This window comes from Suncus etruscus, chromosome 6 (genome assembly GCF_024139225.1).
Source record: "Suncus etruscus isolate mSunEtr1 chromosome 6, mSunEtr1.pri.cur, whole genome shotgun sequence".
Taxonomy (NCBI): domain Eukaryota; kingdom Metazoa; phylum Chordata; class Mammalia; order Eulipotyphla; family Soricidae; genus Suncus; species Suncus etruscus.
The window spans coordinates 77,529,232-77,556,128 of NC_064853.1; the positions used below are offsets into that span (position 1 = coordinate 77,529,232).

The 26,897-nt window shown below is 39.1% G+C and overlaps 2 protein-coding genes across 2 annotated transcripts in view; one reads left to right on the top strand and one right to left on the bottom strand.

Moving 5' to 3' along the window:
- The window catches only part of NDUFAF5 (NADH:ubiquinone oxidoreductase complex assembly factor 5), a 30,837-nt gene extending 17,243 nt beyond the window's left edge, over positions 1–13,594 (bottom strand). Inside the window, exons 1-5 of the mRNA XM_049774357.1 lie at positions 13,379–13,594; positions 10,868–10,908; positions 5,919–5,982; positions 2,768–2,815; positions 1,321–1,424 (exon numbers count right to left, since the gene is read on the bottom strand). Of these exons, the coding sequence (XP_049630314.1) occupies positions 1,321–1,424; positions 2,768–2,815; positions 5,919–5,982; positions 10,868–10,908; positions 13,379–13,588 (467 nt within the window). The 5' untranslated portion in view covers positions 13,589–13,594. The remainder of the gene's footprint in view (positions 1–1,320; positions 1,425–2,767; positions 2,816–5,918; positions 5,983–10,867; positions 10,909–13,378) is intronic.
- Positions 13,595–15,648: 2,054 nt separating this feature from the next.
- The window catches only part of ESF1 (ESF1 nucleolar pre-rRNA processing protein homolog), a 67,195-nt gene continuing 55,946 nt past the window's right edge, over positions 15,649–26,897 (top strand). The window contains exons 1-5 of the mRNA XM_049774377.1: positions 15,649–16,316; positions 20,828–21,231; positions 22,193–22,306; positions 24,150–24,250; positions 25,758–25,910. Of these exons, the coding sequence (XP_049630334.1) occupies positions 15,686–16,316; positions 20,828–21,231; positions 22,193–22,306; positions 24,150–24,250; positions 25,758–25,910 (1,403 nt within the window). The 5' untranslated portion in view covers positions 15,649–15,685. The remainder of the gene's footprint in view (positions 16,317–20,827; positions 21,232–22,192; positions 22,307–24,149; positions 24,251–25,757; positions 25,911–26,897) is intronic.

Here is a 26,897-nt window from a genome sequence, read left to right on the forward strand (position 1 = left end):
AACCAAGATTTTTTGTTTGGGCCACACCTAGGTCTGGTTCCATATATTTGAAAACCTTTGAGAGTAGATCTTATATATTACTGACCATATCCCCCCCCAACACACTCATTCAGAAATCTAGATTTATCAAGTCATCACAGTCTATACTTTAAATGAACATGTATATCAGCAACATCTCAATAAAGTTGGAACAATGTTAAATGTTAAAAGTCATTCCTACTCAGAATCTCTTCTCAACAATGCTATTCTGGAATCTTATTTGAGAAATACAATAAAAATCAGTATGGAATTGAGATTATGGTTTATTGCACATGGCCAACCCAATTTGAACACCAGCAGCTACTCCCTGAGAACCACCAGGGGAAATCACCAAGGCTCCTGAGCACAGCTGGATGGCACAGGTCCATTTGGGCTCCTGCATTTAACCTCTGGCCAAATTGGCCAAAAATCACTGAAAGAAATCCAGGGCCTCTAAGTACCACTTGGGAAAGCCCCACACCCCATTTTAAAAAGTACCCAGATATATTAAAAAATATTTATCAATTATGACAACTAATCTATAAACATATTCTAAGTCCTACTGAAAAATTTTCCTATAGTATCAGTCATCAAAATTTAAGTACACTTGTAGAAAAGCAGAGTGGTGGAAGCTAAGAGAGTGAACCCAAGCACTGTTTCACAAATGGTGTGTGATTATGGTGTCAGCACTGTTTGGAAACCAGCCCCCAGGGCCAGACCAAAGTGATATCATCTCTGGTCAGACTATAACCAAGTCTGTAAAGACCACAATGAAACAGTGTGAACCCTGGCTAACACAATTAAAATTTAGTGTGCAACTCTAGGTTATTGCAACAATAAAGGGAAGAGATCTGACTATAAGAGAAATATGGTTCCACATACAATATTTATGCTTTCTACTTATGATATGCTTTTCCTTATTTGCTAGAATAAGCACAGAAGTGCGCTAACATGTTTATACTGGAGCCAGTCTACTTTTCAATATCACCATTTTTTATCAATTCCAGAATACGAATCACATTGGGAACAAAAACCTTTCTATGTTTTTGAGCCATAGCCAAAGGAAGTGCTCAGGAATTACTTCTGGCTCTGTATAAGGAATCATTCCTGGTAGAGAACATTATGTGGTCCCTCGATACAAAGTTAAGCTCTACCAAGAAGCATATAATCCAAAATTTTCCAGAAAAGAACTCTTAAATTATAAACCAAGAAAACAGGTTTTTCTGACTTTATTTCATCATCTTTTCTCTTTACCTTAAAATCTTTAGACTTTATCATTTATAAATCAAATTGATTACCAACCTTAAACTGCTAACCACCAGGTCAAATGTATTTTCACGGAAAGGAAGAAATTCTTCATCAGCTAAAACACTTACAGTAGGGACTTCTGTTTCTAAGGTATTTTTCTAGCAAACAAAAATAAAAGATCAGAATCACATTCATACAGAATTTCAACTATTAGCATAATCAGTTTGTTAATTTAAGTCAAAACTTAAAATGTTTTTCACAAGCCCCTTAAAGGACCTAGGGGATAGGAAAGTGGGGGATGAGAATTCCTAGCAGGGAGGAAAGGTGCACTGGCACAGGCAAGTAGAAAATGAAGGGATTGGTGTAAACACCGTATGTCTAAAACTCAATCATAATAATGTGATTTTAGGTTGACTAATAAATAAAATTTTAAATAGACAAAGAATAAAAAAGCTTTCCTTAAATAGTGCTCGAATCAAAACTTGGTTAGCTAATTGGAAAGATAAAAACTTGATACTTATCTCATACCAAAACAAATCATTGAAGACTGATTTACCCATGAAATTATAAACATTTGTGACACTATTAGACAAAAAACAGGTAAGCAAACATAAATTAAAAGCCAAAAATGAAAACTTCTGATAATTAAAAGTTCAAGAAGCAACAATCACAGAAACTATATACTAGAAAAATATTTTGTGCTATATATGATCAAAGACTAATATTCCTAATCTCTAAGCACAACATACAGATGCAGCACAAAATCCACAATTTAAGAAACAGCTCTGGGCCTTGTCGGACAGTGGAGAAGGCACAGGCAAGGCAAGCAGCCAATTCCAGTCTGATCCCTAGCACCAAACATGATCCCTAGCATGCCAGGCCCAGGGTCATTCCTGAGCATGTCAGGATGTGGACTTCAAGTACCCCCAAAAATGAACAAAAAGAGAACAAGACCTTTGCCTGCTGGAGCCCTGTGTTCAATTCCCAACAGTCAGGCATCGAAATCCCCTAATACTAAACCAGAAGCAACCCCAAACACTACCAAGTGTGGCCCCCAAACAAAAAATCAAATCCCAAATTCCAGGGGAAAGAAATGGGACTTAATAGTAAACATAAAAATAAAAAGAGGGAGGCCAAGAGCACAGTGGTAGTACTGTGTTTGCCTTGCACGCGGCCAACACCAGACCGACCCTGGTTAGCTTCCTGGTATCCCATATGGTCCCCAAGCCTGCCAGATGCAGTAACCCCTAAGCTCTGCCAGGTGTGATCCAAATCCAAAAATAAAATAAAATAAATAATAAATGCAAATTAATTTATATAAATGTCTTTAGTTTTGAATACATTTTCCCTTTCTCTTGTATTTCTTGCGTTGTTTAATTGTATTATATTTATAATCAGAAAAGTAACCCCAGATTTTCCCTGTAAAAGAAAGAATAAAAAAGTAAAAAAAAAAAAAAAATAATACTAAAGGATCAAAAACTAAGTGTAAAAAGCTACCTACCAGAGCATTTTCTGCAATGTCTGTTTGGAAAAACTTTCCAACAGCTTCCTGCAATTAAAAAAAGTTGATTAAAAATAGAAAGAAAAAAAAAAAACAACAAATACAATAAAAATGAAACCAAATTGTTAAAACTGCTAAAGACAGTAATAACTATAAATTAATTTTCAGCTTTAAAAGGGTATTTCTTTGCATAAAGCTAGAATGATAAATATCTTCTTTCAATAATATAAAATTACACATATTTAAACACACATAAATAACATCCTTAATTAGTTTTATTGGTTGATTTACATATTACACTCTGATTTCTTTTTTTGTTTGTTTTTGGGCCACACCAGGCAGCTCTCAAGAGGTTACTCCTGGCTCTGTACTCAGAAATCACTCCTCATAGGCTCAGGGGACCATATAATATACAGAGGATCAAACCTGGGTTGGCAACATGCAAGGCAAATGCCCTACATGCTCACTCTGATTTCTGAAATTTAGTTGTCCACTCCATTTCCTAGGTAGTTTCTTTTTGAGGTTTTTGGTTTCAGGCCATATCCTGCAGTGCTCAGTGCTCAAGGCTCAGTGCTCCTGGTTCTGTGTCCAGGGATAACTCCTGGCAGTCTCTATTGGCTTTTTTGTCTTTTAGTTGTTCAAAAAGTAAAGAAAGAAAATACAGATATTAAGGGTTTATATCCAGATACATGTTTTCAGTTTGTTTCACCACTCCTCTTTCTTTAAAAAGAAGAAATTTATCTCACAGATTAACACACAGAAAATTCTACTTCCTCCATCACAGTATTTTCCATTTTTTAATCCCTTTCACCTACATTCTTTCCAGCACTTATATTCTTGGTTTTCTTTTTTTTTGTTTGTTTTATTTTTTGGTTTTTGGGTCACACCTGGCGGTGCTCAGGGGTTACTCCTGGCTGTCTGCTCAGAAATAGCTCCTGGCAGGCACGGGGGACCATATGGGACACCGGGATTCGAACCAACCACCTTTGGTCCTGGATCGGCTGCTTTCAAGGCAAACGCAGCTGTGCTATCTCTCTGGGCCCGGTTTTCTTTTTTAATGTCAGAATCAGCTGTGCTCAGGGCTTACTCCTGGTGAACTCAGATGATCAGAAGAGGTGCCAGGGACTGAACCAAGGATGGCCAACTGCAAGGCAAGCACTCTACCTGCTGTTCTATCACTCAGACTCCTTCCTGTTACTATTAAGCAAGGAAAATCTTCCCAATCTTGAAAAAAATGATCTCACTTCTAGCCATTCCCAAAGGTACTCAGGGCTTTCCAAAGCCACATTCCAGCAGTTATTAGGTGTCACCAGGGTCCAGACAATGAGAAGGTTCAAACTCAGGGCAGCCCTCGTTTAGTAATCATTTGCTTATGTTTCAATATTGGGAAAAAGGTGAATTAAAATGAGCAACGATGTGGAATATAGAGTTCAAAAAGAAAAGGCAGGCATAAAAGTTGGAGAGACAGCACAGCAGATAAGGTGCTTGCTTGCCTTGCACACAGCAGACCCAAATTCGATCCCATATGGCATCCCACCACATGGTCTCCAAAACACTGCTAAGAACAATCCCTTAGTGCAAAGCCAGGAGTCACTCCTGAGCATTGCTGGGTATAGCCCAAAAGTCAAAAGCAAAAAAGAAAAATAGAGATGTAAAAGACAAGCACCAAATAAAACATCAGAAACCAGTAAATGCTCTGGAACAAAGCAACCAGCTAGCAAATCAGCTAGTGAAACAAAGCAACCAGTAAGTGACCATAATTTACAGAATTTTACAAAGTCGGGGAAGGGACTTTTGATGAAGGAATCATCAGAGAGACCTGACAAGAGTCAGAAATTAAGTCAAAGATACTGAGGAAAGAGCATAAAAGAAAAGCAAGTACCTTATGTATAAACCAGTATAATGACTTACGATCAGTATAATCTATCGTGTAAAATGGATTCAAGGATGGAAAAAACACTAAAAGTATAACTTAAGCGGGAAATAAAACATTGGTTCTACTTTACTTAAAAACAACAAGCAATACTGGCATTATCAAAATGTAAATGGGTAAGATGCAAACTGAGTTCACTCAGGAGTTTCTTAAGTTTGTGTCCATTTCTGGGGGACGAGTGAGGGAGTTTGGGCCATACCTAGTGATGTTCTGGGCTTTCTCCTGGCTCTGCATTCAAGAATCACTCCTGGCGGTACTCACAGGGACATATGGGGTACTAGGGATTAAAACAGGGTTCGCTGTGTGAAAAAGTCAAGTGGCTTACCCACTGTACTATTGCTACAGCCACATTTTTTAAAGATAAATACTGTATGATCACTTATGTGTGGACTTTCAGAGTCAAGAGCTCTTTTAAAAACAAAACAGGGCTGGAGCAATGGTGCAGCAGTAGGGCATTTGCCTTGCATGTGGCTGATCCAGGACAGACCATGTTTTGATCCCCTGGCGTCCCATATGGTCCCCCAAGCCAGTAGCAATTTCTCAGCGTGTAACTAGGAATAGCCCGAGTGTCACCAGGTGAGGCCCAAAAATCCCCCCCACCAAAAAACCCCAAAAGCAAACAAACAAAATCAATGGGCCAGAGAGATAGCACAGTGGTAGGGCATTTGCCTTGCACACGACCAACCCAGGATAGACTGGTTTGATTCCCGGTTTCCCATATGGTTCCCCGAACCTGCCAGGAGCAATTTCTGAGCACAGAACCAAGAATAAACCCCTGAGCGCTGTCAGTTGTGACCCAAAAAGCAAACCAAACCAAAACGAAACAACCATTAAATGATGTTAACAGTGGTTGGAGATTGGGTAAGTATAATTAAACTTTTAATGAGAAATAAACCTGAGAGCTCTAACAGACAGTATAAAGATCACACATAATAACTGCTATCATTAAATGAGGTCTTAGATATTAAAACACCAATCATACATCAAGTAAACATATAGTATATCTTAAATTTATATGTCAAATAAATATATTCAATAAAAATATTGATAAATACTGGTGAAGCAGGTGTACTTTTTATTACTGAAATCCAACTATAAACATGTTTGTAATTATGATGCTTAAATAAAGATATTATTAAAAATGAAATATACACATAGTCAATAAAAATCAGCCATTTTACATTGTAAGATAAGTTAAGCAAACAAATATATATCTACCTTATTCAAATGCTGTGCTACGTAACCTCTCCCACAACCGATATCCAAAGCAAGGGAGAAATCTCTGAAGAAAAAAAAACAGAACAGTGAAGTCATGATTTGTAATAACATTACAGAAACAATTAACAAAAACTGATCTTCCTAAATTTATTTAAGGTACTGTGATTAACAATAGCATTAATGAAAGGATTTCATGTGTACATTCTAACATCACATCCTCCACTCAAGTACTGTTTCTTTTTCTTTTCTTTTTTTTTTTTTTTTTTTTTGTGGTTTTGGGTCACACCGGGCAGTGCTCAGGGGTTACTCCTGGATTCATGCTCAGAAATTGCTCCTGCAGGCACGGGGGACCATATGGGACGCCGGGATTCAAACCGATGACCTTCTGCATGAAAGGCAAACGCCTTACCTCCTTGCTATCTCTCCGGCCCCTCGAGTACTGTTTCAATCCATTGTCTCAGTGTCCTCCACCTCATTCTATCATGGTTTACAATACATTAATGATACATTCATGCATAGAACTGAAATTTCTTAAGTAAAAATTTTTTTAATATTTTAATTTTTTTGGTTTTCGGATCACACTCGGTGGTGTTCAGGGGTTACTCCTGGCTCTGTGCTCAGAAATCACTCTTGGCAACTGGTGACTTATCGATATGGGACATGGGGGATAGAACCTGGTTCTGTTATGGGTCGCCATGTGCACAGCAAAGGTAATACTGCTGTGCTATCACTCCAGTTGTGTTTTAAAGAACACAACATTCAAAAATTGCCTTTCTGTAATACCTTTTAAGCTGTATTTACCAGAAAACATACCAGGACAATTTGTTTATCTATTCCCAGGACAAATCAACTAGCTTTCTATAAGATTGCTCCGTAACATAGCCTGAAGAATAGACTTGCAATTGACAACTCAAGCAAATAAAGAATGAAAAGTTAATGTATATAAATATAATTTTTTAAAATCTTATCAAAATTTTATTAGCTATTCCTAGTTCTCAAACTTGCTGAGACAAGACATAAAAATAATATGTAAAAATGTCCTAAAGCATTTGTGTGTGTCTGTTTGTTTTGGGGTCACACTCAGCAATGCTCACAGCTCACTCCTGGCTCTGTGCTCAGGAATCAATTCTGGTAGGGAATCATTTACTATTAAATTTTAAGACACATATAGGGTTAAATATTCCATATTTCCATACATACTCTTTTATCTACTTAGGTTATATTCTACTTTGTGCCTTTAGAAAATAAAGTTTATATTTGTGCTTTTTATTTCTTCTGGTGTATGACTCAAGAGTTTGATTCTAGTGGTGCTCAGGAATCAAGTTGCCTGGGGAAGCAACCAACCCAGCTAAGCCTCTGAATTCAATGCATGCAGTCAGCCTTTCTCAAACTCTCTCCAACTCAAAAATAAGGTTTGTTTTTTTTATACAGAATTGTAAAAGCTAATTATTACTTGTTATTAACATATCAATAAAATATATGCAAATAAAATTAATTGTTTTTCTTTCACTTATTTAGCCAAATATACTAATATACTCCAATAATTATAATTTGGCATCCAAAAATTGACATAAAAGAATCATTTAATATAGTTTAATTAATTAATTTTTGGGTCACACCCGGTAGCACTCAGGGGTTACTCCTCGCTTTATGCTTAGAAATCACTCCTGGCAATCTAAGGGGACCATATGACACACCAGGATTCGAACCACTATCCTTCTGCATTTAAGGCAAATGCCTTACCTCCATGCTACCTCTCCGGCCCGTTTATTTATTATTTTTGAGTCACATTCAGTGGGTTCTCCTTTGAAAGTATCCTCATATGGCTTAGCTAATGCCAAACCCCTTATCATTTAATATTTTTAGTCAGCTAAAAAATGCTTTGCTTACTATTTTGAATTATATTCATATTTTGGATCTATAAAATGTTATTTCTAAGTAGATATTTTCTCATATTTTTATAGAAATGTAGTATCTGTGCTGGTACAATGAGTTAAGGAGCAAACGAGAAATTGAGAGAAAAGAAAAATGGTGACCATAGAGGCAGGTGGGGGCGGCATGGGTGAGATTATTTGTGGCATAAAATGTGAACTGGTGGGGCCGGAGAGATAGCATGGAGGTAAGGCGTTTGCCTCTCATGCAGGAGGTCATCGATTCGAATCCCGGCGTCCCATATATGGTCCTCCCGTGCCTGCCAGGAGCAACTTCTGAGCCTGGAGCCAGGAATAACCCCTGAGCACTGCCGGGTGTGACCCAAAAACCACAAAAAAAAAAAAAAAAAAAAATGTGAACTGGTGAAGAGATGGGTTTTGAAACTTTGTACAACCGAAGCTCAATTGTGAAAAACTTTATAACGGTATCTCGTAGTGATTCAATTAAAAAAAGAATGCATATTAAGTTAAAACCGTAACATCAGTGATAAATAGTAGACTGATTTTTCCTGAAAGCTTACTAAGGTTCAAAGTCCATTGTTATGTTCAGAATTAGAGCCAGTCAATCCAAATTTTACTCAAATAGTAAATACGATAAGAATCTGACTTATGATCATTTCAATTCAGAACTATTATCCTCTTTCCTGTGCGCATTCTTCCAAATGTGTCATTATAAATTTGCATATACATCTAGTTATAGATAAATGATGTAAGAAAAAATTATGAAGACAAAATTTTATTTGCTAACATTTATCCTATCTGAATCAAGAGCTCTTTTTCAATTTCTGGTAAAAACCAGAAAAAAAAATTAAGAAAAAACTAGTATGTAGTTGGCAAATCACTGGTAAAAATAACTGTTTATTGTAAATAGATTATATGGCACAATAAAGATACACAACTTTGAAATTCAAAAGACATAAGTCATAATAATTAGGGGATCGAAGAAAAATGATTTCATCTTGCTGAATCTTATTTCCCCCCTCTATAAAATAAAAATTACTACTTCAGGTTTAATATGAGATTTTTTTTTTTTTTTTTTTTTGGTTTTTGGGCTACACCCGGTGACGCTCAGGGGTTACTCCTGGCTATGCGCTCAGAAGTCGCTCCTGGCTTGGGGGACCATATGGGACGCCGGGGGATCGAACCGCGGTCCGTCCTACGCTAGCGCAGGCAAGGCAGGCACCTTACCTCCAGCGCCACTGCCCGGCCCCCTTAATATGAGATTTTAAAAAATTGTGCATATAAAAAATTCTAACAGTTTACACTACTCATTAAAACAGTTAAATCATTATTTTCATTTTGGTTTGGGGGTCACACCCAGAGGTACTGAGGATTTATTCCTGGCAGGTAATCAAACATGGGTCAGTAATGTGCAAGGAAACTACCCTACTCACGGTACTTTTTGCTCCAGCCCCAACTAAGTCACTATTATCACTAAATATAACAGTAATAAGTGAGCCTCATATTTTACATAAGACACTTGTGGAACAAATTTAAAAAAAATCAATAGATTAGTGTCGATATAAATTCTCAATGATAGAACATTAATACAGTTAAATGTTAGGCTGTATTGTCATGCTTTTAACCATAATTATACGTCATTTGATAGACTGTCTTGCTCATTACTAAGACACAAAAATACTATAAAGTACAAACCAATTTGGAAATACAAAATATAAACTAATTTGAAAAATTTAGTTTCACTTATTAAATCACAAATGGCCTAAAATCCAGGCAAATGAATAATTATAGTATAAAGAAGACATAATAGATTTCTCAATATAAGTTTTTCAGATCTGAAATAATAAACATGATTATTTGCTGGAATGAAATTTCGTTTAACAAAAATTAACTCATACTTAAATTTTATAAAGTACCAAGAATAGCTAAAATATGTTTAAGATCTGTGCTTTCTAATAAAATCTCCCTTTTCTTATTCAATTGACATAAATTCATTTCATAATGGTCAAATTTAATGACCACACAGAAGTAGTCTATTTTTTGGATTTTGGGCCACACCTGGTAGATGCTCAGGTTACTCCTGGCTATGCACTCAGAAATAGCTCCTGGCTTGGGGGACCATAAGGGATATGCCATATGGGATATGCCATATGGTCCCCCACGGAATTGAACCACGGTCCATCCTAGGCTAGCACACACAAGGCATATGCCTTACAGCTTGCGCCACTGCTCCAGCCCCAGAAACAGTCTTTTAAACAAAGAACAAAAAGTGAAAGCTAACTTCAGAGATCCAAATATGCAAAAGTCACTTATCCCATCATCAAGCTGAAAAACTGTAAACTGTATCTAACTGCAGTTCCTGATGCAAGGCTGTAAAACTTGAATTGTAATGTTTTTATAATGTCTAACAGGGAATGAAGAAATCCATCAAGGCCTTAATAATATTTGATAGACATGTTCTTTTGTCATTATGTCCCTCAAATATTACTGTGAAAGATTTGTTATTCACTTTTGGTCACAATAAAAATTATTTAAAAAAAGAAATACAAGTGAAGAAGGGGAGTGTTCTTTATACGACTGAAACCCAACTATAATCATGTTTGTAATCAAATTGTATAATAAAATATAAAAATCAAATCTGATTCTGTATAACATTATAGGCCCTTAATGGCCCAAGTCTAACAGAAATGAATAATCTTTCTCTTTTTTTGTGAGGGGTGGGGAGGGAGTCCCCCAGACAGGCTCAGGTCAGCTGGTGACCAGGCATCACTAGTATTAGGGGAATCAAACCATGGCTTAAATTAACACTGCACGACATATACTCTGCCATGTGAAGAACAGAAAAAGCCATTGCACTCATTGGTTTTCAGTGAAATGATGAATAAGAGGATATTTGATCTCCTAGCACTAAAAAAAAGGCCTAGACAAATGATTAAATGACCAATCCTCCTAATAAATTCTGCCATTTCAGACATTAACTCTCAGGAGTTCCATTTGAATCTCCAGTCAAGAGTCCAGATCTTCTAACCAGAGCTGACTATGATCATGATTACTTACCTGGAAACGTCATACACTCGGTCGGCAATCCGACTTCCAACCTGAAATAGCCCAAACAGTAAGCAATTAAAAAAGACCAAGCAGGTAGGTGTAATAGAGAAGGAACCTTTAAAAAAAAATTGGTTTAGGCGCACACCAGGTGGTGCTCAGGGGTTACTGTGCTCAGGAATGATTCCAGGCAGGCACAGGGGACCACTGTCAGGGATCAAACCTGGTCTACCAAGGAACACTGTTTCAGTCATTAAATATTCTACAGACTTCAACATGTAGATAAGGGACTATTCTGTTCTTCCCTTTCTAGCCCTTTTTCTTTTGTTTTTGTTTGGGGTTTTGAATCCACATTCAAGATATGCTGAGGCATATACTCCTCCTACCATATACTCCTGGCAGGGCTCTGAGGCCACATGGTGCCATGGAATGAACTTGAGTAGGCACCTATAAGGCAAGCACATTACCCTCTGTGTTAGGGTTCCCCAAGTCTAAATATTAAAAATATGTGCCTTTGGGCCTGGAGAGATAGCACAGCTGCGTTTGCCTTGCAAGCAGCCGATCCAGGACCAAAGGTGGTTGGTTCGAAACCCGGTGTCCCATATGGTCCCCCGTGCCTGCCAGGAGCTATTTCTGAGCAGACAGCCAGGAGTAACCCCTGAGCACTGCCGGGTGTGGCCCAAAAAAAAAAAAAAAAAAAAAATGTGCCTTTGAATTCCACATTCTACATGACTGCAAGGATGAAAAGTGCCGGGAACGTAACGGGCACATTACTATTCAAATATTAGCCTGAGGTCCATGTATTTGTGAGGCATTCACTATTTAATTAGCTGAGTTTTGGTACAGAACCATGTGCCACTTAACATAAATATACGATGGCTACCACCACATTTTGTGGAATGCTTACTTAAGCAAAAAACTGTCTTGAACAACGCTTGCAAATTTTACAGTCAGCTAAATTGGAAGAGAAGCATTCCCCACTTCTTCAATTCCATCTCTATCTAAGACAGGTTAGAAAGCAAATGCTACTAGATCAGGCAGGAATAAAGGGCAAAAAGCCTAACATTCTCCACAACTACTCACTCCCTTAGAAACACCTCAGAGTTTCTAGCAGGACTTGGAACATTTGGGACATGTCTCTATGCTTTTAAAGGGAAGGTGGGGGAATAGAAGGAATTATACCAAGTGACCTATTCCTAAAAGAAATACATTTTATTATTTTTTTAAAAATGTTTTCCCGGGCCCGGAGAGATAGCACAGCGGCGTTTGCCTTGCAAGCAGCCGATCCAGGACCAAAGGTGGTTGGTTCGAATCCCGGTGTCCCATATGGTCCCCCGTGCCTGCCAGGAGCTATTTCTGAGCAGACAGCAGCCAGGAGTAACCCCTGAGCACTGCCGGGTGTGACCCAAAAAAAAAAAAATAAATAAATAAAAAAAAAATAAAAAATGTTTTCCCTCGTATGTTCTGGTCTTGTGCACTGGCAAGCCTCCTGTTGGGATGCAATGCAGGGTGCTTTCCTGCAGAAAGAGGTAGACTGTTACCTTTTCAGTGTCCCTATCCAGGGGCCGGAGAGGTGGTGCTAGAGGTAAGGTGTCTGCCTTGCAAGCGCTAGCCAAGGAAGGAATACCGTTCTATCCCCCAGCGTCCCATATGGTCCCCCCAAGCCAGGGGCAATTTCTGAGCTCTTAGCCAGGGGTAACCCCTGAACATCAAAACAGGTGTGGCCCGAAAAAACAAAACAAAACAAAAACTCTCAATCAATGTCCCTATCTAGAAGCCCCTAGATGCACAGAAAATGTCCCCATGGGCGTCCAGCGAGTTACTCCTCCGCACACTGAGGCTTCACGACCCCAAGACCCTGGCTGAATCAACTTCTTCTCCAGCCTTCTATCCAGCTGCCCTAGTCATCACTGCCACCACTTCCCTTGCTTCACGACCCCAAGACCCTGGCTGAATCAACTTCTTCTCCAGCCTTCTATCCAGCTGCCCTAGTCATCACTGCCACCACTTCCCTTGCTTCACGACCCCAAGACCCTGGCTGAATCAACTTCTTCTCCAGCCTTCTATCCAGCTGCCCTAGTCATCACTGCCACCACTTCCCTTGCTTCACGACCCCAAGACCCTGGCTGAATCAACTTCTTCTCCAGCCTTCTATCCAGCTGCCCTAGTCATCACTGCCACCACTTCCCTTGCTTTCTGCCTTCCAGCACTAAAAGGAGAGAAGCCCCAAGAGGCTTTGCATGGGAAAGACCTGCGATTCTAGAGTGAATGAAAACGAGTGGGCGAATGAGTGAATCAAAGCCACCTAAGGAAGTCCAGGCGCCGAAAGGTCAAAGGCCACGCAAGGTCAAGGCTGCTCAAGGTCACGCGCCACACTGGGAAGAAGCGGGAGCTCCAAGATCACCAGGTCCAGATTCAGCTTTGTGCCACGGAGTTCCCCCATCTCGGTCCGCCAATCCTCCGTCTCTGCTCCGCACCCCAGAACCCCCATCCCAGGACCCCAGAGCACCCTCCCGGGCCCACCTCCTCCTTCAGGTAGTCGAACTTGGCTAAATCCGGCCGCCGGGCCGCCCAGTTCTTCTGTTTCCGCTTCAAGGCCCGGTCAAAGATATTCAGGACAGGAGTCGAGGTTCTGCCCGGGCCGGAGGCGAATCTGCCGAGGCCGAAGCTGTCCGTATGGGCTCCGAACCCCGAAGGCCGCCATAAGGGGCATAGGACGCGAAAAGCCCGCATCTTCTCCTTTCGCCTCCTGCCACTGCTACTGCGCACGCGCCCAACCTTCTCGGCGGCAACTTCTACGCCTGCGCAGAACTGCGCCCGAAGGGTAATAAGGAAGAAGTTTGTCCCCGCTAGCGCGCCGTCGCGGCGGAAGTCGCGCGGGGGATTGTGGGTGAGCGACCACGTGAGCCTCCGGGCGGAGTGGAGGATCCTGCACAGGTAAGTCGGATGGCGGTCTGCACCTTTCTGCCTCTGTCTTCGCTCCTGCTTTTCTTCTTAGGTCCCCCGCGGATCCTCCGCAGGACTCAGGGCACTCGTCCCCTGGGCCTGGGGAGGTAGGATGAGCCGGCTGGCTCCCGCGTTCCTGTGGGAATGTGGAGACCAGGCAGCCTCTAGAGCAGTGGTTCTCAAATAGGGGGCGCGATTGACCTCAGCAAACACTGTCATGACAAGCTAAGCCCCGTGTTCACGTCTCGAGCTGAGAGTCGCTGTGTCCTGCTTCAAACCCCGCTTCGAAAAGCTATGCATTGCAAAATGTACTCGTTGTAGCCATGAATCCAGACATCACCTCTGATTTAAAACTCAGCTCAAATTATTTTATATATTTTTGTTTAGCAGGTTAAAGTTTTTTTAATATACTATTTACAGTCGCGCGGTGGGGGCGCGAAAAATGTTTTCTTCTTCCTAGGGGGGCTTGACAGAAAACCATTGAGAAGCACTGCTCTAGCGGGTCCCCAGTAGCGGAGGGTCGTGGGCTGCTTTCGAGCTAAAAGGTGACGCTCAGGGGTAGTTACTCCTGGCTATGCGCGCAGAAATCGCTCCTGGCTTGGGAGACCATATGGGACCCCGGGGATCGAACCCAGGTCCGTTCTAGGTCAGCCTGTACAAGGCAAGCACCTTACCGCTGCGCCACCGCTCCAGCTCCATGTCGTATATGTTTCTCATATATATACACTGATAATATACGTTGGGCAAGGGGGTATCATCACCCTCGAGACGGCTCAACACTGATGCTCTAAAGATACATCCTTGATGGAGATGGAGAGGATTGTGCTCAATGCATTGAGTCTGAGGGAGAGGGGTAGACCTAGAAAGATTGCAGTTATTTGTGGGATATAAGAGAAATAAAAAGGGAGTATGGTAATGATATCCAGAGACTATAGAGGTGAGGGTCAGGAGGGCCAGTCCATGGAGGAAACTTGCCACAAATAATGGGAATAATTATGGCAGGGGAGGGTCTACTATAACCAATGAGAGTGGATATGATCACTCTGGACAAGAACTGGGTGCTGAACTGGGATAAACTGACATGAACGGTGCCCCTTCATTAACTATAATGCAAACCAGTGTCTAAAAGGAAGAGAGAGGGAGAGGAGTAAAATACATGCCTCAGAGATAGGGTGGGGTAGAGTTGGAGGAAACTGGGGACATTGGTGGTGGGAAATATTAATGGATAAGGTGTTGGACATTCTAAGACTAAAACTCAATTGTGAACAACTTCGTAACCACGGTGTTTAAAAAAAAGGGAAAAATAAAGTACATCCTTGAAACTCGGACCTTTTTATGATATGTGAAAGAAAGGTCTGTCTTCAAGTGTAAGAGGTGGAAAATAATACGCTTTGAATCAGGAGGAAGGATTAAAGAGAACGTGGTGAACTCAAATCAATAGTTGGGAGACCTTCTGTGTAGAAGAAACAGGTGTCCAGAGTCACTTGAGGTAGAAATGAACAGAATGGCTCCAGAACTTGAATCGAGATTGAGGCTTGGAGATTTCATAAATCCATTTAAGAAAGCTGTCCAATAAGAAATATAAACACTCTCAGTAAGCATTTACCCTTTATAGCCCTGGCATTTTCGGTGTGGTTTTGCCTTAATATATGATGTCCAACCAACTTCTCTACTTGAATGAATAAGGTTATTTTGATAGTGTTGGGTTTCTGTATGTGACTCAGTAAGTTTGGGAATGAAATTAAGGCATATTACCCTATATTTAGCTTTTTAAAATGTTATAAATATTTTATCCTAAAGCAGCCTTAACTATATAACTAACTACATTATTCTAACTTTTTCAGTGTTTGGTTTCTTTTTACACTTGTCCAGTCACACTTCAAAATGGCATCCAAGCAAGAAATAATGAATGACCAGCGGTTTAAGCGGGTGACCAAAGACCCAAGATTTTGGGAAATGCCAGAAAAGGATCGCAAAGTCAAAATCGACAAGAGATTTCGAGCAATGTTTCATGACAAAAAGTTCAAGTTGAATTACGCTGTGGATAAAAGAGGACGTCCTATCAACCACAGCACCACAGAGGACTTAAAACGCTATTATGAACTTTCAGATTCTGATTCAGATCTGTCAGATGAAGAAAGCAAAGCATTGAGCCAAAAGAAAATGAAGAAGAAAAAATCTCAGACTAAAACCAAAATAAAATTGAAGAATTCAACTGGGGATAAAGAGAAAGATACCAAGAAAACAGATCAAAAGGAGTTTGAAAGTAAGAGTAATCTAGATGTTTCTGACATGGTTCAGAAAATTAGGAACACTTGCAAATCTCAGAAGGTGGATTCAGAAATAAGTCCCAAGAAAGACAGTGAAGAATATACACAAAAGAGTACAAAAGAAAAAAAAAATAATGTTCAACAGAGTACAGACTTGTGTCTCAAAAAGAAACTGAAAACTGCAGGCTCTGATACTGTGAAATTTCCTAATCTCAGTTATTCTCAGACAAGAGAAATGCTTTCAGGTGGGTTGGAGAGAAACAGGATTCTATGTTTACACTGATTTTTATATTGATTTTTAACAAGTAAACATGTCATAAATTATATGTCATATATTATTCATAGTGAAATGGGCATAATAAGTGCTTTTTTTGAAGTATAAAGCTGAAGAATTAAAAAATATCGTATAATTTTGTATAGTGTTGTAATAACTAGAAGGCCAAAACTTTTAATCTTGAAACTCGAAGGTGATTTAGATTTGTATTTAGTAGAGCTACATGCTTTAGCCAGGTAATGTTTATTTATTTATATATATAATCTTCTTTCTTTTTTGAGCCATACCCAGCTATGCTCAGTCCTGGTTCTACTTTCAGGTATCACTCCCGGGAGATTTGGGGACCATATAGGGTGCCAGGGATAAAAACTTGGGCAGTTGCTTGTTACTGCTATAGCCTGCACTTTTTATATATATTCTCATCACCATGAAATGTTGGATATTTATTGCTCTTTTGACTACTTTTGGTAATCGAAATTTGCATGTTGCAGCCAGAATATGAGTTTAGTTGTCAAGCCAACTACTAACTTATGTGCAAATTTGAAAAGAGTATGTTTTTCTGAGCACACAGTTCCCAATTTGCTTAGGGATCTTGTTTTAGTGAAACAACAGGTGAGCAGACATAGGCTTCTGCTTAGTAAAAGCAGTTTTAGTTTTGTTTCGTATTTTGGGAGTGTTGGAGGGAGACAGTGGGGAGGGGACGTCATACCTAGTTTTGCTCTCGGATTACTCCTGGTTTACTCTTGTGCTCAAGGATCACTCAAACTCAAGGTGAAATTATATAATGCCAGTAGTCAGGCCTAGGCAAAGCAAGTGTCTCAACCCCTGTTTTAGTGAATCTCCAATCTTAGTGAAAGTAGTTTGACTTTGATTTTCTGCTCTTTGCAGATTCCCTTTTGCAATTAACTGCTTGTTTCCTTGCTATGGCTTTGGCCTTCTGATAGAAGTATTTAATTTGGGGGCTCGAGCAATAGCAAAGCGGTAGGATGTTTGCCTTGCACACCGCTGACTCTTGAACGGTCCTGGGTTCGATCCCTGGCATCCCATATGGTCCCCCAAGCCTGCCAGGAGCCATTTCTGAATGCAGAGCCAGAAGTAACCCCTGAGGGTCTCTGGGTGTGGCCCAAAAACCAACAAAAAAGTACTTAATTTTAAGGTTCAGTTGACATATTACAAAGGAAATACGTAATCACTTGTTAATATACCGTATTTTCCAGCATATAAGACGACTTTTTTTTTCTTTTTTTCTTTTTTTTTGGTTTTTGGGCCACACCTGGCATTGCTAAGGGGTTACTCCTGGCTATCTGCTCAGAAATAGCCCCTGGCAGGCACTGGGGACTTTTTTTTGTTTCAAAAGTTGTCTTATGGGCCCAGAGAGATAGCACAGCTGCGTTTGCCTTGCAAGCAGCCGATCCAGGACCTAAGGTGGTTGGTTCGAATACTGGTGTCCCATATAGTCCCCAGTGCCTGCCAGGGGCTATTTCTGAGCAGGATGTTTTGATCTGAAAAGTTCCTAAGTGCTATTTTGATTAGTTTGGAGATATTAAAGAACAGCATTCATACAGAGAACTATTTTGTGTAAAGAGATGGTTGGAATGTTCTGAAGAGCCAGTAGTCCCATTGTTTTGTTTTGTTTTTGTGCTACACCTTGCAGTGCTCAATGCTTATTCCTGACTCTGCATTTAAGGAATCATTTCTGGTTGGGCTATGATCCAAACCAAAAACAAAAATGTTAAGATAGATCAACTAAGTGTATGCTTTGTATGCTGGAGGACTGTTTTCGTCATTCTCTGACACTGTAAGATCAACAGAACATACTAGGTGTTTCCAAAACAAAAAATAATATAGAGATAGGACAGGGGTTAAAGTTCTGGCCTTGCATGTGGCCAATCTGATTTTGGTCCCCTGAACCATATGTGGTCCCCTTAGCACTGCCAGAAATGATCCCTGAAGGCATAACCAGGAATAAGCCTTGAGTACTAATGGTTAAGACAACAAAGCAAAACCCCAAGAAAAGGTAAACCACTGTGGTTAACTAAATAAATTTACTATGTATGAAAAATATTTTTTTATTATTTTGGGCCATACCCTCAGTATTTAGGGGTTACACCTGGCTCTGCGCTCAGAAATCGCTCTTGGCAGGCTCAGGGATACTGGTGGAGCAAGTTGTAAGGCGTCTGCCTTGCAGTGCTAGCGTAGGACAGACCGCAGTTCTATCCCCTGGCGTTCCATATGGTCCCCCAAGCCAGCAGCGATTTCTGAGCATATAGCCAGGAGTAATCCCTGAGCATCAATGGGTGTGGCCCCAAAACCAAAATAAATAAAAATAATTGAATTAACACATTATTTATAGTTCATCTAGAACTATAACATCTAGGAACAAGAAATTCCACATTAATAGAGCATAGGACTTCTACATGATGGCTCTGAGCAAATATTTTATATATGATTAAATACTCTCAATGTACTCTATAGTGTAAATAATGTTCAAATACTTCAGTTTCTTAAATCTCCCATAAATAATTTCTTTGAAGTCCAAAGATTATACTTTGAAGATAATACTCAAGGCTTTATATTAATAGTTATATACTTACTTTAACATCTTGTTGTGGGGGGTAGATTGTTAACCCTGTATCCATCTGTGATTTTTAGGGATATTGCTTAAAACAAGGATTTTTTTTTATATTTCAAAATTTATTTTATAATTCTGGAGGACAGAAAACCCAAAAGTCAAGATTTTTATAGAACTGTGTTTTTATCAGACGCTTTCAGTGTATTTTCTTAACTTCTTTCAGCTGCTTGGGGGCTGAAAGATGACTCAGTCTAATCAATGGCTGTTTTCATACATGTCTTCTTATCCTTTACTCTTTTTTTTTTTTTAATTTTTATTGTGGTAAAAGTGAATTACAAATCTTTTGCAATATTTAAGGCAATAGTGACAATGAATGAGTGGCAACTAGAGGAACTGTTTCCCACTTGTAGAGCTTTTAAAACAAGGATTTTAAGATAAAATTTTAACTTAATGAAAAATATTGGCAATATGCAAAAGTCATGAAAATTGCTTTTTCAGCTGATTAAAATTTTAAAAGGAGAACATACACACTAGTTAGAAATATTGCTTCTCATTTGCATCACATCTATTTATCCACATCATATCTAATATTATTACTATACAGGAAACTCGATCTTTAGCTCTGACTTCTGAGCTTTAGACACATCTAGTTCTATTCAAGTCTCTTAGCTAATTGAGAGGCAATGCAGATTCAGTATATTTAGGGCCAGAACAATAGCATAGTGAGAAGGGCATTTGCCTTGCATGCAGCTGGCCCAGGTTCAGTTGGCATCCCATTTGTCCCTTGAATACCATCTGAGCATCGCCTGGTGTGGCCCAATACAAAACAGCCAAGTTCAGCATATTCCAAACTCAATTTGGTATCTAGCTCCACAATCAAGCCACTTTTGTTGAACATTGCCAGTATTTCTATCTTTAGCTGACTAGTTAGCTTTGAAAGCTAAGAAACTAAGACTTACTTCTAGATGCCTTGAAAGTTTCTGTCCCCCATATTAAACATCTGGTTACTATTTTATTGACTCTGTTAGTCAGCAATAACTCCATTCACTTCTCTGCATCTCTGCTTTCATAAAATTTCTACTACTTAATTTCTTGCCCAGAATACTACTATCATTGTTTTTCGCAGCCCTCATAAAATGTACTAGTCATATCCACTTTTAATCTCCTGACTATGCAAATCTGATTATTATCTTCCTGTAAACATAACTGTGATTTCTCATTGCTTTGTTTGTGATGTGCATGCTTTTTTTTAACATTACTCCTTGCTGTCTGCAATGCACAATGCTAGTCATTCTTTTCTAATAGTTTATTACATGTGCTTATCTTGCTGTTTTCAAATATCAAGTCAGTTATCATTCTTAGAGACAATCTTCTATTCTATTATATGCTCTCATAGCATCATGGAATATTTCCTCTCATGTACTTGAGTTGAAAATATTTTATATGTATTTAATTTAAGTGATAGGTGCATCTGTCATCTTTACTTTGCTGTAAATTCCTAGAACAATCCTTCTCTTTTGCTATTGTAGGCACTCATAAATATTAAATGTTTGAATTTACTTACATGTCCTGGATATAAAGATGCCTATTAAATTTTTCTGCTTAGTGCACTAGAGAGATTGTAGAGGGGTTGAGGTGCTTGCCATGCATGTGGCCAGCCTCAGTTAGATCCCTGACCCTTCGTGTTTCCACCAGGAATTATCTCTGAGCACAGAACCCATATTAAGACCTAAACAGCACATCAGGTGGGGTACTTTTTTTTTCATTTAGGCTTGTCTTTGTTAAATTTATATTCTGTAGTTTTATAGAAGTTATATGTTGACCCTAATTTCAGCTCAAAATAACTTAAAATTCCATTTACTTAAACATTTCTATTTTCTTAATTTCTCCCTCCTTTAACCCTTTTGCAGTAGTACCACTCAGAATGGCAAAAGACAGTGATAATTCTGAAGACTTAGTGAGTGAGGAAAGATTTGACAAGGATGACTTGGAGGGAGATTCAGAAAGTGCTAGTGAAGTAGATGGTGATGAAAAATCTGAAGATGATACTGGAAGTGGTGATGGAACTTCAACAGATGAAGATGATGATGATGATGATGATGATGATGATGATGATGATGATGAAGATGAAGATGATAAAGATGAGGATAGTGAGGAGAATGAAAGTGACAGCGGTCCTGATCTTGCAAGAGGTAAAGGAAATATAGAAACTAGTTCTGAAGATGAAGATGATGTAGAAGATTTGCTGCTGGAGACAACTACTTTTGAGCATGCTTGGAGAGAATTAGATAAAGATGCTCCTCGAGCAGATGAGGTGACTTTATTTTAATATACCGGTATATAGTTTTATTTTATAGGTAGAGTTTATTTTTAAATTAAGTGGGAGAGCATTATTAGCAAATCACTCAATTGATTCTGGTTAAAACTTACATTAGGACTGGAGAAATAGCACAGCAGGGAGGACGCTTGCCTTGCACACAGGACCGAGGTTCAATCTCCAACATCTCATCTGGTCCCTTGAGCACTTCCAGGAATGATTCTTGAGTGCAGAACTATGAGTAACCCTTTAACATTGTTGAGTATGGCCCCCAAACTAAGAACAAATTAAAAATACCAAACAAAAACTCAAAGTCATGATATTGATATGATATTGATATGGTGTTATAAATATATAAATAGATCAATGACAATGTAGATAGAAAAAATCCTTAGTATTTAATACTTATTTTACCTGATGTATTTATTAGTTTTTCTGCAAATATCAGAAATGCTACCAGATAACTTTCCTACACTTGCATGTATAACAAAATATCTTAATAAACTTGGAACTTGGGGGAAAACAAAAACACCTCATCATCATATTCTGATTTAAGAACAAATGACTGGGGCCAGACAGAGTACAGTATATAAGGCAACTTGCCTTTCACACATCTGACCTGTGCCCAATCCCTGAGACCCTATATGATCCCCAGTCACTGCCAGAAGTTATATCTGGGCACAGAGCCAGCAGTAACCCCTGAGCACTGCAGCATGTGGTCCTATCCACATGTCCCCTCCCTCCATATGAAGAGCTAAGAACCGAATTGTGCTACCTATTGTTCGTTTTACTATTATATGATTCATTATAGTTCTCTTCTATATCTTGAATCCACTTAGATAAATTTTATATTGATCTCAGAATTGGGGCAAAAAGGTATTACATTGTTAATATTTTTCTTTCTAAAGCATTGGAATTGATAGGCATTATATAACACTTAATTCTTCTCATTTCTTAGATTACAAGTCGATTAGCAGTTTGCAACATGGATTGGGACAGATTGAAGGCCAAAGATTTGCTGGCTCTATTCAATTCATTTAAACCAAAAGGTGGAGTAATATTTTCTGTCAAGGTGAGAGTTATTTTGTTTTATTTAGAAATTAATGTATATTAATGAAGAAAACTCATGTAAAAGTTAACTATTATTGAAGGGGTAGAATGCTTGTGACTATAAATTATTTTTAACTATTTTATTTTGAACCAGAACAATACTGTAGGTTGGGCACTTGCATTGGGTACAGTGACAGGGTTGGATTCCCAGCATCCCTTATGTTCCTGTGAGTACCAACAGGAATGATCCCTGAGTATAAAGCCAGGAGTAAACCTTGAGCAACGCCGGGTGTGCAAACCTCAAAAATTTCATAGAATTTTAGCTCTACCGTTTTACTGTACTTTGACTAATAATTTTAGTGCAGAAAAAAGAACATTGGTAATCTTAAAGAATAAATAAGTAGAAGTTGTAAATGATGCTGGTGAAGTCAGATCCCAAGATGTAGAAGTCACTGGTGAGGCCGGATCCCTGTCGCGTAGAGTACTCACAGAAGCATCCACCAGCCACTTCAATAGAGTCACTTCTTTTATTATATGTGGGAAATGGATATTTATATTAGGAGAGAGTAAGGTATGGATTCTGTGTCAGCCAATCAGGTAGGATGTGCAAAGGGATTAAACAGGGTAGTACTTAAGGTGACTCACTATACAGTAATTAATAAATTTTTGAGATGCCATACCAGTATGAAAGTTTAGAAATTTTAACTGATAGGATTCACCTTTTAGTGAAAGTTTTTCAACTTTTTTTGTTTGTTTTATTTTGGGGTCACACCCAGTGATGCTCGGTGATGCTCCTGGCCATGTGCTCAGGAAACACTCGAGGAGGGTTTGGTGAATCATATGGGATGTTGGGGATCAAACCCAGGTCAACCACGTGTAAGGCTAAATGCCCTATCTGCTTTGTTATTGCTTTGGTCATAAGTTTTTAAGATTTTCTTAACTACTTCATAAGTTGTTTAAATGACTAGAAGTTACATATCTGGGGGCCCGGAGAGATAGCACAGCGGCGGTTGCCTTGCAAGCAGCTGATCCAGGACCAAAGGTGGTTGGTTCGAATCCCGGTGTTCCATATGGTCCCCCGTGCCTGCCAGGAGCTATTTCTGAGCAGACAGCCAGGAGTAACCCCTGAGCACGGCCGGGTTTGGCCCAGGGATTACTCCTGGCTCCATGCTCAGAAGTCGCTCCTGGCAGGCTGGGGGACCATATGGGATGCCGGGATTTGAATCAGTGACCTTCTGCATGAAAGGCAAATGCTTTACCTCCATGCTATCTCTCCGGCCCTGGATTTTGTAATGATCTTATCCCATTTGATATGTGGAGTAAGCAAGTACTTTTGTTTCCATGCATTTATTATTTCCCAACCCCATGATTGTTTGTTTTTGTTTTGGATCATATCCATCAGTGCTTAAAGCTTATTCCTGGCTTTGCACTCAGGGATCATTCCTGGTGGTGCTCATGGGGGTCATAAAGGTATTGAGGTTTGAACTGATTGCCTGCAATGGTTATTTTAAAGGTAATTTTTCATGATGATTTAGCCCTTTATCATGGGTTTGGAAGTAAGTCATAAAGTTGTAACTCTAAGAAGAGGTCTTTATGAAGTTAGAAGTTCAGCAAGTTAGGTGCTTGCCTTGTATGTTGCTGACCCTGCCTGGCTTGACCCCCTTCCAGTATCCCATATGGGTCCCCTGACCCCTCCAGGAGTGATCCATGAGTGCAGAGTGAGGAATAACCCCTGAGAATTGCCTGGTGTGGCCCATAAACCAAAAAAGAAAGGAAAAGAAAAAAGAGAAGGTCTTGACAGATCTGGATCTTGTAAGAAAAGAAAAATATAAATAATATTACTCTCATTTTATGTTGGTGTTTAGATATTTCCTTCAGAGTTTGGAAAAGAGAGGATGAAAGAAGAACAAGTTCAAGGACCAGTGGAATTATTGAGTATTCCTGAGGATGCTTCAGAAAAAGACTGGTATTAAGTCACTTTGGAAAATAAAACTAAATCTTATAAATTCACCGCACAAATTCAGAATGCTATTCATTTTAGTAGTGTTCAGATTTATTCTTGTACCATTTATGGTTAAAATAGGTTACAAATAAGAGTAAACTCTTATTAGTGTGACACACCATTTTCACACAACGAATTTTTTGCATATTTATAAATTAATATGAATAATTATCACTGTTAAGAAAATGATTAAACTAATTTCTTATTCTGATTATTATTAAGTAAGCTTGCTTTTGAGATGTTTCTCCCATATAAATCTGTTTGCCTTCAAGTTATGTGCATTTTCTTATTTGAGGATTAAACTTAATCCGCAAATTTAAGGATTTAATTTTTTTTTTTTTTTTTGGTTTTTGGGTCACACCCGGCAGTGCTCAGGAGTTACTCCTGGCTCTATGCTCAGAAATCACTCCTAGCAAGCTCAGGGGACCATATGGGATGCTGGGATTTGAACCACCGACCTTCTGCATGAAAGGTAAACACCTTACCTCCATGCTATCTCTCTGGTCCCTAAGGATTTAATTTAATCCTCAAATTGGGAGTGATAGCACAGTGGTAGGGCATTTGCCTTGCATGTGGCCGACCAGGGAGGGACCTGGTTCGGTTCCCAACATCACATATGGTCCCCCAGCCTGCCAGGAGCGATTTCTGAGTGCACAGCCAAGAGTAACCCCTGAACACTGCTGAGTATGGCCCAGAAACCAGTCAATTTTTGAATAAATAAAACTTTTTAAAAATTAAAAAATAAAAGAATAACATCTTTACCATGATAGAAAAGTTTGTTTTTTCAAGTAGTTTCAAACCACTAGATGGAGCTATACCTGCACGTAATTAAAATAGCTATTGACTAGGCTAGTGGCAGAGAACAGATGAAGACCTTCTAAGAATATATGTAGTTAAGTGAAATGAAACTTAAAATTATTTATGGGGCCATAGTGACAGTATAGCAAGTAAAGGCACTTGCCTTGCACATAACTGACCAAGTTTGATCCCTAGGATCCCATATGGTCTCCCAGTACCACCAGGAGTAGTAATTGCACACAGCCAGGAATGACCTCTGAGCATCACAGGGTGTGCCCCAAAAACATAAAAACAAATATGTAAACTTAAAACCATTTACTCTTAGTCATACATGTATCTGGGATGAGAAATAAGAAATAAATAAGAACTAATGCTTTTTAGTTTATATGCAGTGGTCTTATCTAACACACTTTGACTTGAGAAGACTATATCTAAAAGCAGAACAAGCAAGGTAATTTTAAGTTAAGGTTATAGCTTAGTGCATGTAATTCTTATATTCATCCAGACAAAACACTAAAATTTGTTTCTTGTCAAAATGAAATAAGATGAAAGCCATGAAGCAAATGTAGGTTGGAATAAAGGCTACCATGAAATGTATTTTTCTCAAAAAGTAGCTTTTTTAAGGGACCATGTTCCTGAATGAATGACCTTAATGATTTGTTTTTCCTCTTAGGAGCTCTAGAGAAAAACTGAGAGACTATCAATTCAAACGACTGAAGTACTATTACGCAGTAGTAGACTGTGATTCTCCTGAAACAGCCAGTAAAATTTATGAGGATTGTGATGGCCTAGAATTTGAAAGTAGCTGTTCGTTTATAGATCTAAGGTAAACTAATCTGTGTTTTACCAATTTAATCTTGTAGCAGTGTGGTAATAGGTAGAATATTTCTTTGATTTATAATGTAAATGAAGTGGTTTTTTGTTTTGTTTTGCTTTGGGATGAACTTTGTCTTTTGGAATATCACTCCCAAGAAAGCTAGGAGAAGCTGAGGCTGGAGCCATAGCACAGCTGTTAGGGTGTTTGCCTTGCATATGGCCAACCTAGGTTTAATCCTTGGCATCCTATATGGTCCCCCTAGCCTCCCAGGAATACCTGAGCTCCACTAGGTGTGCCTCCCCCAATAAAGAGAAGAAAACTAGGGGCCCAGAGAGATAGCACAGCGGCGTTTGCCTTGCAAGCAGCCGATCCAGGACCAAAGGTGGTTGGTTCGAATCCCAGTGTCCCATATGGTCCCCCGTGCCTGTCAGGAGCTATTTCTGAGCAGACAGCCAGGAGTGACCCCTGAGCAATGCCGGGTGTGGCCCAAAAACCAAAAAAAAAAAAAGAGAGAGAGAGAGAGAGAAGAAAACTAGAAGGATCAGAAATATAGGCACTTGCCATTAATATTGCCAGTTTTGGCTTAATGCCAGATTGCATATAGTCCCCTGAGCATAAATCCAGAAATAAGTCTTGAAACACTGTCAAGTGTAACCCAAAATAACAAGGGCATTTATCTATTTAAAATAATTTAAACATTTTTTATCTGATTTGTGGTATTTATGATCTGGTTAATATTAGAGTGCATGTGCACATGACTTGGGCTCCATTTCTAGCACTGCCCCCAAAATGTTATTTTAATTCCTTGCTTAATCACATACTTTAAGCACTAAATAGCCATCTTTTGAAAGGAACAGATATAGGGCATTGTCATAGACATAGAAGATTCTACTGGACAGTGCTACTCAGAATGTTGCTCCATGAATGGGGTTTCTAGCATTGTTTCAATTCGGTTATTATCTCCGCATACTCTGGCTTCATTGACCCAAAGCTAGA